At 43.2% G+C, this 12210-nt stretch overlaps 1 protein-coding gene across 3 annotated transcripts in view; it reads left to right on the plus strand.

The window, feature by feature from the left end:
* LOC115201727 (poly(ADP-ribose) glycohydrolase) overlaps positions 1–12210 on the plus strand; it is a 95753-nt gene that overhangs the window by 27315 nt on the left and 56228 nt on the right. For all 3 annotated transcript variants that reach the window (XM_029765579.1, XM_029765581.1, XM_029765580.1), the window contains 2 exons: positions 3600–3692; positions 10846–11000. In XM_029765579.1, the coding sequence (XP_029621439.1) occupies positions 3600–3692; positions 10846–11000 (248 nt within the window). The remainder of the gene's footprint in view (positions 1–3599; positions 3693–10845; positions 11001–12210) is intronic.

A 12210-nucleotide genomic window follows, 5' to 3' on the forward strand; every position in this document is an offset into this window, starting at 1 on the left:
CCTTCCTCTCCTCTCCACAGGCATCCCCTCTCCTCCCTAACGGCAGACCCCCTTCTCCTCCCTACGGCAGCCTCCTCTCCTCCCTACGGCAGCCTCCTCTCCTCCCTACGGCAGCCTCCTCTCCTCCCTACGGCAGCCTCCTCTCCTCCCTACGGCAGCCCCCTCTCCTCCCTACGGCATCCCCCTCTCCTCCCTACGGCAGCCTCCTCTCCTCCCTACGGCAGCCTCCTCTCCTCTCCACGGCATCCCCCTCTCCTCCCTACGGCAGCCTCCTCTCCTCCCTACGGCATCCCCCTCTCCTCCCTACGGCAGCCTCCTCTCCTCCCTTTCGGCAGCCTCCTCTCCTCTCCACGGCATCCCCCTCTCCTCTCCACGGCATCCCCCTCTCCTCTCCACGGCATCCCCCTCTCCTCCTACGGCAGCCCCCCCTCCTCCCTACGGCATCCCCCTCTCCTCCCTACGGCATCCCCTCTCCTCCCTACGGCATCCCCCTCTCCACGGCATCCCCCTCTCCTCCCTACGGCATCCCCCTCTCCTCCCTACGGCATCCCCCTCTCCTCCCTACGGCAGCCCCCTCTCCTCCCTACGGCATCCCCTCTCCTCCCTACGGCATCCCCCTCTCCTCCCTACGGCATCCCCCTCTCCTCCCTACGGCATCCCCCTCTCCTCTCCACGGCATCCCCCTCTCCACGGCATCCCCTCTCCTCCCTACGGCATCCCCCTCTCCTCCCTACGGCATCCCCCTCTCCTCTCCACGGCATCCCCCTCTCCTCCCTACGGCAGCCTCCTCTCCTCCCTACGGCATCCCCCTCTCCTCCCTACGGCAGCCCCTCTCCTCCCTACGGCAGCCTCCTCTCTCCTACGGCAGCCTCCTCTCTCTACGGCATCCTCCTCTCCTCCCTACGGCAGCCTCCTCTCCTCCCTACGTCATCCTCCTCTCCTCCCTACGGCAGCCTCCTCTCCTCCCTACGGCAGCCTCCTCTCCTCCCTACGGCATCCCCCTCTCCTCCCTACGGCATCCCCCTCTCCTCCCTATGGCATCCCCCTCTCCACGGCATCCCCCTCTCCTCCCCCCTACGGCAGCCTCCTCTCCTCCCTACGGCATCCCCCTCTCCTCCCTACGGCAGCCTCCTCTCCTCCCTACGGCATCCCCCTCTCCTCCCTACGGCAGCCTCCTCTCCTCCCTACGGCAGCCTCCTCTCCTCCCTACGGCATCCTCCTCTCCTCCCTACGGCAGCCTCCTCTCCTCCCTACGGCAGCCTCCTCTCCTCCCTACGGCAGCCTCCTCTCCTCCCTACGGCAGCCTCCTCTCCTCCCTACGGCAGCCTCCTCTCCTCCCTACGGCAGCCTCCTCTCCAGTCTCTGGCACCCCCCTGTCTTCTTACTTGATGACTTTCAGTTTGATGTGATGTATAGACCTGTTTCAAGTCAAAACAGCCAGTGTTAGTTCAGTTGATTTGATCGTCTGTCTCCCTGTGATTTAGAGGTAACCCGGGGCAATGCTAGCTCAGCTAAATCCCATCTCTCCCATCCCTACCCATCAGGCCCTGCTTCATTCATTATACCCAGAGGGATCCGTTATGATTTCACCCAGGTTATTACTTATGACAGCGTTTAGTCAGGCCCTGTTTGCTGTAATATAAATGTCCCTCCTGTGGCCCAATGCTAAATCGGCAGTCAAGTCTCCCTGTCTCCAGGAAGTGAACACACTTCCTATCCTTCACACACGAGACGCACACACGCACTGATAGACGCACATGCAGGCAGGCAGGCAGGCACGTGCACACACACACACACATATATACACACACATTCATGGTTCATGATCATCTGTTCGAGGAAGAAGCCACGTTTAATCAGCCCACACGCGGTCCCCCCCCCCCCCCCCCCCCCCCACCAATGCTCCCTCCCTGAAACCTTGATGAAATTGCTCAGTGATTGATCACACTGACATTTGGCACCCGATACGGCTGTAAATAAATACATAGTCGTAAATATCTTCCACGATAGAATAACAGCACTTAGGCCTATATGGGTCATTCTACAGAAGTGGGGTGTGCAAATTGGGGGTGTAAAAAAAAAAAAATATATATATATATATATAACATTCATATTTGTATCCTATTTTCCCCAGACTTTCAGCACACGTGTTCCAGGTAGACATATATATATATATATACTACTCACACGCTTTGTATTGCATATTTGACATATTATCCTTAATTCATTACAACCCCACTAAATTTGTCACTACGGAAAACATAGTGAACACGTTTAAATAAAGGGAGAACCGAGTGTAGGGATCATGTTGATGAAACCTTCTATTACAGATTCATTTCAGAAATGTTTTATTTTCACACTAAATTAACAAAAAATAGTAAAACCAGGATTTTTAACCTGATTTTCAAAACCTTTTAAATTGAAGTGAGAAATCTATACATCTCTATTGTTTTCTGTAAATGTTCAATATTGATGGTTTGAATATGAAACTTGTTGATTGATTTGAATTACTTTTTTTATTTAATGAATTGTATTAATGTCTAAAAAATATCGCTTTAGCTATCTTTATTTTGGCAGGGTAGAGGGCGGCTGGGTACAATACATTACATCTGTATAGCACATTAGACCGTTTTTTTGGCCAGATGTCAATGTTTGGCCTCTTGGAAGGTTTGGGGGTCCCCCCCCCTGCAGGCTATGCATCTCAAATATTCTATGCTTTTTTTCCCCTGGAGTGTGCACTTGTCCACTACCCACATGGTGGTCCTCTAGCTCAGTTGGTAGAGAATGGCGCATGCAATTTTAAAATGATTATGGTGTCAATGGAGACTGACCTCTATATACACTACAAAACTATGTGGACCCCGAACATCTCATTCCAAAATCATGGGCATTTAATATGGAGTTGGTGTCCCTCCCCCCTCCATTTTGCTGCTGTAACAGCCTCCACTCTTCTGGGAAAGGCTTTCCACTAGATGTTGGAACGTTGCTGCGGGGACTTTCTTGCATTCAGCCACAAGAGCACTAGTGAGGTCGGGGCGATTAGGCCCGGCTCGCAGTCGGCGTTCCAATTCATCCCAAAGGTGTTCGATGGGGTTGAGGTCAGGGCTCTGAAACCAACTTCATGAAGCTCCAGACGAACAGTTATTGTGCTGACGTTGCTTCCAGAGGCAGTTTGGAACTAAGTAGTAGTTGCAACCGAAGACATGATTTTTTTACGCGCTTCAGCACTCGGCGGTCCCGTTCTATGAGCTTGTGTGTCCTACCACTTCGCGGCTGAGCCGTTGTTGCTCCTAGACGTTTCCACTTAACAATAACAGCACTTACAGTTGACCGGGCAACTCTAGCAGGGCAGACATTTTACAAAATGACTTTTTGGAAGGTGACATTCTATGACTGTGCAACGTTGAAAGTCACTGAGCTCTTCAGTAAAGCCATTCTACTGTCAGTGTTTGTCTATGGAGATTGCATGGCTGTGTGGTTTGTTATTGTTTATTCATGCATGATTAAAACCCAATAGGCTAATGTCACAGTTGAGCTCTTGTTTTTTAAACAAACATAAACAACTAAACATAAACAAACCTCTTCTCTTCCTCTCCAAGGATCTGGAGCATGACGCCGTTCATCATCTGTTTGGGTCTCTGCTGCCTGAAATGGTCCAATTAGCACTGAGGGTGCCTGAGCTGTGTAGCAAGGTAACTACATCTGTCTGTGCCTGTCCTGTCTACCCACTGAATCATTCACATGCTGTGGTGTTATACGACACACAAGCTCAAAACATGACACAGTATCTAAGCTGTACGCAAAGGTAACATCAGGGTTAACACCCCTGTGAGTGGGGTTAACATGCTTTTCTCTAAATAGTGAACTACTTTTGACATGTGCACTACTTTTGACCAGGGCTTAAGTGAAAAGTAGTGCACTATATATAGGGATTAGTGTGCTATTTGGGAAACTGCCCTGGATGGACAATGCCGATCTCTAGCCGGAACACATTCGTTAGCAGGCCGCCCGGAACCTGTCAGCCAATCAGTCAATAATCACATTGCTCCCTAGTGGGAAGTCCAAGATTGAGCTCTGGGAATTTGCAAAAAAAAATAAAAACAAGCCTTTGGACTGAAATGTGCTTTTTGAAAATAATATAATATATTTTTGAATGTACTATAGCAGGGATAATTACACATGATTTGTTTGATTCTGTATGCTTTTAAATGCATAATTTAAAATGTGTATATATATATATATACACATACATACATACACACATACATACACACACACACACACACACACACACACACACACACACACACACACACACACACACACACACACACACACACACTTCAATTATGTGAAAAATAAGTATTATATATATAATATTATGCATATATATATATATATATATATATATATGCATAATTATAAGCATATATATGCTTTTAAATGCATAATTAAAAGGTTTATGTGTGTATATATAGATATACATATACATTTTAATTATGCATTTCAAAGCATATATATATTTTATACTTATTTTTTGCACAATAACATAAACAGTTGTGCAATAATTCATAATACAGGAATTTTCTTTTCATGCCCAACCACCACCCACACCCATCTACCCACAACTAGGGCTGTTGTGGTGACCGTATTACCGCCACACCGGTGGTGACAGTCATTAAGGCAGTCAAATTCCACGTGACCGTTTAGTCACAGTAATTAGGCTTCTCCAAGCTCTGATGCTGCTGCTGGTCATTAGTAACCTACCAAACGTGTTAACTGCCTGGTACTCAGCACTCTATTGTCCATCTAATCACTCTGACATCAATGCAAATGTATTTGAAAATGAGCGCTCATGTTGCGCAACATTTCAATAGGTTATGCAATTGCGTGAGAAAATAGAGTGATGGCCTCATCTAAAAAGAGGAGGATCAGCTTTCTATAGGCTAGGCCTACTATTTTTATTTCTCAGCTTTCCTAATATTAAGCATATTGCTTTTCTTTACAACATGAATATAACCTATCTGGCTGTCATGAAGAAGAATAAAAAACACAGGGGAAAAGTGTCCACCATTCGTTATTTAAGTGCGTAGATGACATGTATTTTTTCCTGCTGTCCCTGTTTCGAGACAGGTGCATGAAAATGGTCCATTCTAAATCAAAACAAATTTCACACATACACATATTATATATATATATATATACACACACAGTTGAAATTGGAAGTTTACATACACTTATGTTGGAGTCATTAAAACTTGTTTTTCAACCACTCCACACATTTCTTGTTAATAAACTTTAGTTTTGGCAAGTCGGTTAGGACATCTACTTTGTGCATGACACAAGTCATTTTTCCAACAATTGTTTACAGACAGATTATTTCACTTATAATTCACTGTATCACATTTCCAGTGGGTCAGAAGTGTACATACACTAAGTTGACTGTGCCTTTAAACAGCTTGGAAAATTCCAGAAATTGATGTCATGGCTTTAGAAGCTTCTGATAGGCTAATTGACATCATTTGAGTCAATTGGAGGTGTACCTGTGAATGTATTTCAAGGCCTACCTTCAAACTCAGTGCCTCTTTGCTTGACATCATGGGAAAATCAAAAATAAATCAGCCAAGACCTCAGAAAAGTCTGGTTCATCCTTGGGAGCAATTTCCAAACGGCTGAAGGTACCACGTTCATCTGCACAAACAATAGTACGCAAGTATAAACACCATGGGACCATGCAGCCGTCATACCGCTCAGGAAGGAGACGCATTCTGTCTCCTAGAGATGAACGTACTTTGGTGCGAAAAGTGCAAATCAATCAAAAGCCAGACTACGGTTTGCAACTGCACATGGGGACAAAGATCGTACTTTTGGAGAAATGTCCTCTGGTCTGATGATGAAACAAAAATAGAACTGTTTGGCCATAATGACCATCGTTATGTTTGGAGGAAAAAGGGGGATGCTTGCAAGCCGAAGAACCCCATCCCAACCGTGAAGCTCGGGGGTGGCAGCATCATGTTGTGGGGGTGCTTTGCTGCAGGAGGGACTGGTGCACTTCACATAATAGATGACATCATGAAGAGGAAAATTATGTGGATATATTGAAGCAGCATCTCAAGACAACAGTCAGGAAGTTAAAGCTTGGTCGCAAATGAGTCTTCCAAATGGACAATGACCCCAAACATACTTCCAAAGTTGTGGCAAAATGGCTTAAGGACAACAAAGTCAAGGTATTGGAGTGGCCATCACAAAGCCCTGACCTCAATACTATAGAAAATTTGTGTGCAGAACTGAAAAGGCGTGTGAGCAAGGAGGCCTACAAACCTGACTCAGTTACACCAGCTCTGTCAGGAGGAATGGGCCAGAATTCACCCAACTTATTGTGGGAAGCTTGTGGAAGGCTACCCGACATGTTTGACCCAAGTTAAACAATTTAAAGGCAATGCTACCAAATACTAATTGAGTGAATGTAAACATCTGACCCACTGGGAATGTGATGAAAGAAATAAAAGCTGAAATAAATCACTCTCTACTATTATTCTGACATTTCACATTCTTAAAATAAAGTGGTGATCCTAACTGACCCAAGACGAGGAATTTTTACTAGGATTAAATGTCAGGAATTGTGAAAAACTGAGTTTAAACGTATTTGGCTAAGGTGTATGTAAACTTCAACTGTATACACTACATTGTGTGTGTTAAGACAAGTTTAAATCAGGAATGGTCTGATGGGTGACAATATCAGCCTATCAGTTGTGAATTATTTTATTATCACTTGTGAATGATGCTCAGCATAAAAAACAATGCTTTTCTTTTGCAACTTTTTCGAATCGCACATCTCATGTAGCCTATCCCATAGGCCTGTATGTTTTTTAATAAGGTTTGTATCACAACTAAAGTGGCCAAATAACGTCTTAAAATTAAGCATATTAATCCACTTTACAAGGGGTGTAGAGCCTAACTGGCATATATAAGCAGCGCGTTGAGTTTCATGTTTGGGGGAAGATCATTTACACCATAATAAACCTTTATAATAAAAGCATTACATGCATAATTGCATTTGAGGTCACTTTTGATAATGGTGTTATTATTAAACATCTAAACCTATAGACCAACCTTTGTAAAGTTACATTAATAACTCTAAATGAAGCATATAGGAACACGCATTTCTTTGTTAACCGCTCAACACGGAATCGCCCCATGTGTGCACTCCCTCAAATCGTTTGGAGAAAACCTCCTTTCTATCTTATTCAGCTTTGTTCAATTGTATTCTTCATACTATAAAATAAAGCCACAGAATTCTAAGCAAATCTTGTCTCTTATATTACATGGATTTATTAGACTTTTCTCAAATGTAGATGTTCCAAAGGTCTGCATCAGTGTGGAATCCAGGAGATGCTAAATGTTTTATTTAAAAAAAAAATTATGTTAATTATCTATCGTTCAATTACCCATGAGACCTACAGTTATTGCTTAACAATCACTGGTTGACAGAATTTCGTGAACCGCCACAGCCCTACCACAACTGCAGAGCTTTTATCACATGTTAGACAGGAAATCCAACTGGCAAACGTTTTAGTTGTGAATTCTATACTGTAATTAGATCACCTGGAGCGGTGATGCACAACAAGGCTCTGGTCTCTCGTGTCGTTGTGTGCTTGTAAACAAACACCATGTGACTGGGGACTACCTGTAAGCTTCATAATGAACAATAATGTGACAGGTGAAATGAAGAATGCAATCTGCTTTATCTCCTAACGGTATTGCACAGGTTGACTGCAGGGATTTACTTTAAGTTGCTACAAATATTCAAATGTATTAAAAAAATATTTTAAAAATTCAAGAAATAGTTTCAGCGGTATTGACGATATTGGGAAAAACCATCATGTGGCTTTTTCCCCAAATACCCCGTTATACGGTATATACCTCCACAAGCCTTAGGCTACATGTACAAATGTTATAGACCATTCCCTGAAATGAGCATCAGTGAACCCCCCCCCCCAAAAAAAATAGAAAGACTATGTGCATTTTGCATAGACAACTAGATTCTACAGCACAAGCAGATTCAGAGCCACCAGATTAGAGCTAACTTGGCCATAAAGAGTCAGCTACTCTGAGATGGATTGAGCCTCTTGAAATCTATTGGTTTTCTGTGAGTTGCTGCTGGAGCCTGGACCAGAGATTAATGGAAGACCCAAGCCGAATGGGCTCAGTCCCCATTACATTCCTCCTCTCTCCGACTAACACCAAATTGGGAACTGGCGCCGATCTAGCTCTCTGATTTATGTATTGAATGTGTCAGCAGTCATGACGGTGTGCAAAGAGTCACTTGTATTCTCTTGATTTGAACAAGGAACAAAAAAACTACCTTCATCATTTTTCCTTAACCACCATTTTGTGAAAAGGGTTATTCTCTGTCGTCATGGTGCCTTTTGTAGCAGGTTTTGTGCCGATTTAGGACAAATCTGGTCTAGTGTGTATCGTCTGTCCTACATTAGTCTCCTTCCACTGTGCTCTTTTTCACTTACATTTTATGCCAAATAAATGACTAGCACTTACGTTAAAGGCATTGTGTATTTGCTAACCCTCAGTCTGGATGAGTAATTTAGCCCTACTTGAGTTAAATAGATTATAGATGACCCTCGACTGTGATTAAGGCTATGCTGGTTGATTTCAACATCCCACGAGTAGGGCCTAAATTAGTCTTGTTAATTTACTTAATATCATTCAGCTGCCTTGTTTTAATAAATGACCAAACTAATTATTTTGACCTCCCTTAATCAACGCCTTGTCTGCTTCCAAAATGGCCACCCTATTTGAAATATCGTTGTTTCCCCAACTCCAGTCCTCCAGTCCTCCCCAACAGTACACATTTTATTGTAGCCCCAGACAAACACACCTGATTTAACTTGTCAACTTATCATCATCAAGCCCTCAATGAGTTGAATCAGGTGAGTTTGTCCGGGGATACAATAAAATGTGTGCTGTTGGTGGGGGTACTGGAGGACTGGAGTTTGGAAACACTGCCCTATATAGTACACTACTCTTAACCAGAGCCCTATATAGTACACTACTGTTGACCAGAACCCTATATAGTACACTACTGTTGACCAGAACCCTATATAGTACACTACTGTTGACCAGAACCCTATATAGTACACTACTGTTGACCAGAACCCTATATAGTACACTACTGTTGACCAGAGCCCTATATAGTACACTACTGTTGACCAGAACCCTATATAGTACACTACTGTTGACCAGAGCCCTATATAGTACACTACTGTTGACCAGAACCCTATATAGTACACTACTGTTGACCAGAGCCCTATATAGTACACTACTGTTGACCAGAACCCTATATAGTACACTACTGTTGACCAGAGCCCTATATAGTACACTACTGTTGACCAGAACCCTATATAGTACACTACTCTTGACCAGAACCCTATATAGTACACTACTGTTGACCAGAACCCTATATAGTACACTACTGTTGACCAGAGCCCTATATAGTACACTACTGTTGACCAGAGCCCTATATAGTACACTACTCTTGACCAGAACCCTATATAGTACACTACTGTTGACCAGAGCCCTATATAGTACACTACTCTTGACCAGAGCCCTATATAGTACACTACTGTTGACCAGAGCCCTATATAGTACACTACTCTTGACCAGAGCCCTATATAGTACACTACTGTTGACCAGAGCCCTATATAGTACACTACTGTTGACCAGAGCCCTATATAGTACACTACTCTTGACCAGAACCCTATATAGTACACTACTGTTGACCAGAACCCTATATAGTACACTACTGTTGACCAGAACCCTATATAGTACACTACTGTTGACCAGAGCCCTATATAGTACACTACTGTTGACCAGAGCCCTATATAGTACACTACTGTTGACCAGAACCCTATATAGTACACTACTGTTGACCAGAGCCCTATATAGTACACTACTGTTGACCAGAGCCCTATATAGTACACTACTGTTGACCAGAGCCCTATATAGTACACTACTGTTGACCAGAGCCCTATATAGTACACTACTCTTGACCAGAGCCCTATATAGTACACTACTGTTGACCAGAGCCCTATATAGTACACTACTGTTGACCAGAACCCTATATAGTACACTACTGTTGACCAGAACCCTATATAGTACACTACTGTTGACCAGAGCCCTATATAGTACACTACTGTTGACCAGAGCCCTATATAGTACACTACTGTTGACCAGAGCCCTATATAGTACACTACTGTTGACCAGAGCCCTATATAGTACACTACTCTTGACCAGAACCCTATATAGTACACTACTGTTGACCAGAGCCCTAGGATGCCATTTCATACGCACCTTTATCTTTTCTTAAGTCTATCCTGCTCCTTAAGGAATGAATGAACCAATCAATTGCCATGTTTTAGGAACAGGCAGGAACCCTGGTGCTTTAAATGGCCAAAATCATTATGTTGACCTCCTTCAATCACCGCTTTGGCCGTTTACTCCACTACTCCTATTTTACTCCACATTTAGTCCACATTTACTCCACTACTGCACATTTACTCCACTACTGCACATTTACTCCACTACTGCACATTTACTCCACTACTGCACATTTACTCCACTACTGCACATTTACTCCACTACTCCACATTTACACCACATTTACTCCACTACTGCTATTTTACTCCATTACTCCTATTTTACTTCACGTTTACTCCACTACACCACGTTTACTCCACTAAGAAATCAAGCAACTGTAAGTCTCTCAGGATAAGAGCGTCTGTTAAATTACTTAAATGCAAGTCGAGAAATGTTTTGTCTTTTCCCCAGCCAATCCCTCTGCTGAAGGAAGGGATGAACCACTCCATCACCCTGTCTCAGGTGCAGGTGGCTTCTCTATTGGCCAACGCCTTCTTCTGTACCTTCCCCCGACGCAACTCCAGGAAGTCAGAATACTTCAACTACCCTGACATCAACTTCTACAGGTACTACTTACTATCTGTTTCATGTAGTCATATTATCATATAACATTAGGATATTCCCCTGACATCAACTTCTGCAGAAAGGTGTACGTTTACCCTCCGTCCTCTTTGATCACAAAGGAGGCACATTTTTGGAAAATAGTTCATATATATATATATATATATATATAATGCCATTTAGCCACTTCTATCCAAAGCGACTTACGGTCATGTGTGTTTATACGTTTTATATACTGTTGATCCAGGGATCAAACCCACTATCTTGGCGTTGTAATCATCATGCTATAGAGAACCACTGGGGCTCAGTTGGTTTTAGTACTCGTCCTATTTTTACATTAGTACTCGTCCTATTTTTACATTAGTACTCGTCCTATTTTTACATTAGTACTCGTCCTATTTTTACATTAGTACTCGTCCTATTTTTACATTAGTAAATACTACATTAGTATTTTTACATTAGTATAGATGTTGATGTTTGTAGGTGGGTTGACATCAGACAGACAAGGAGGTCTGAAACTAGTTTCATTTCCATAAGGGGGCACTAGACTACTGACTTTACTTTCCTCACTAATCACGTTGTCTTCTCTGAGGTAGTTGTTCAGTATCTCTCTGAGGTAGTTGTTCAGTATCTCTCTGAGGTAGTTGTTCAGTATATCTCTCTGGTAGTTGTTCAGTATATCTCTCTGAGGTAGTTGTTCAGTATATCTCTCTGAGGTAGTTGTCCAGTATATCTCTCTGAGGTAGTTGTTGAGTATATCTCTCTGAGGTAGTTGTTCAGTATATCTCTCTGGTAGTTGTTCAGTATATCTCTCTGAGGTAGTTGTTCAGTATATCTCTTCATATTTGTCTGAAAGCAGTCCAACATCAAAGTTTCAGTAACGCTTCAATTTTTTGTTGTTATAAATAATAGGCCTAGTATCCACTACTTCCATGTCTAACCACGCATTATTTTTTTACATTTTATTTAACTAGGCAAGTCAGTTAAGAACAAATTCTTATTTACAATGACGGCCTACCGGGGAACAGTGGGGTTAACTGCCTTTTTCAGGGGCAGAACGACAGATTTGTACCTTGTCACCTCAGGGATTTGATCCAGCAACCTTTCGGTTACTAGTCCAACGCTCTACCCACTAGGCTACCTGTCTCTACCCACTAGGCTACCTGTCTCTACCCACTAGGCTACCTGTCTCTACCCACTAGGCTACCTGTCTCT

Source organism: Salmo trutta, chromosome 10, assembly GCF_901001165.1.
Source record: "Salmo trutta chromosome 10, fSalTru1.1, whole genome shotgun sequence".
Taxonomy (NCBI): domain Eukaryota; kingdom Metazoa; phylum Chordata; class Actinopteri; order Salmoniformes; family Salmonidae; genus Salmo; species Salmo trutta.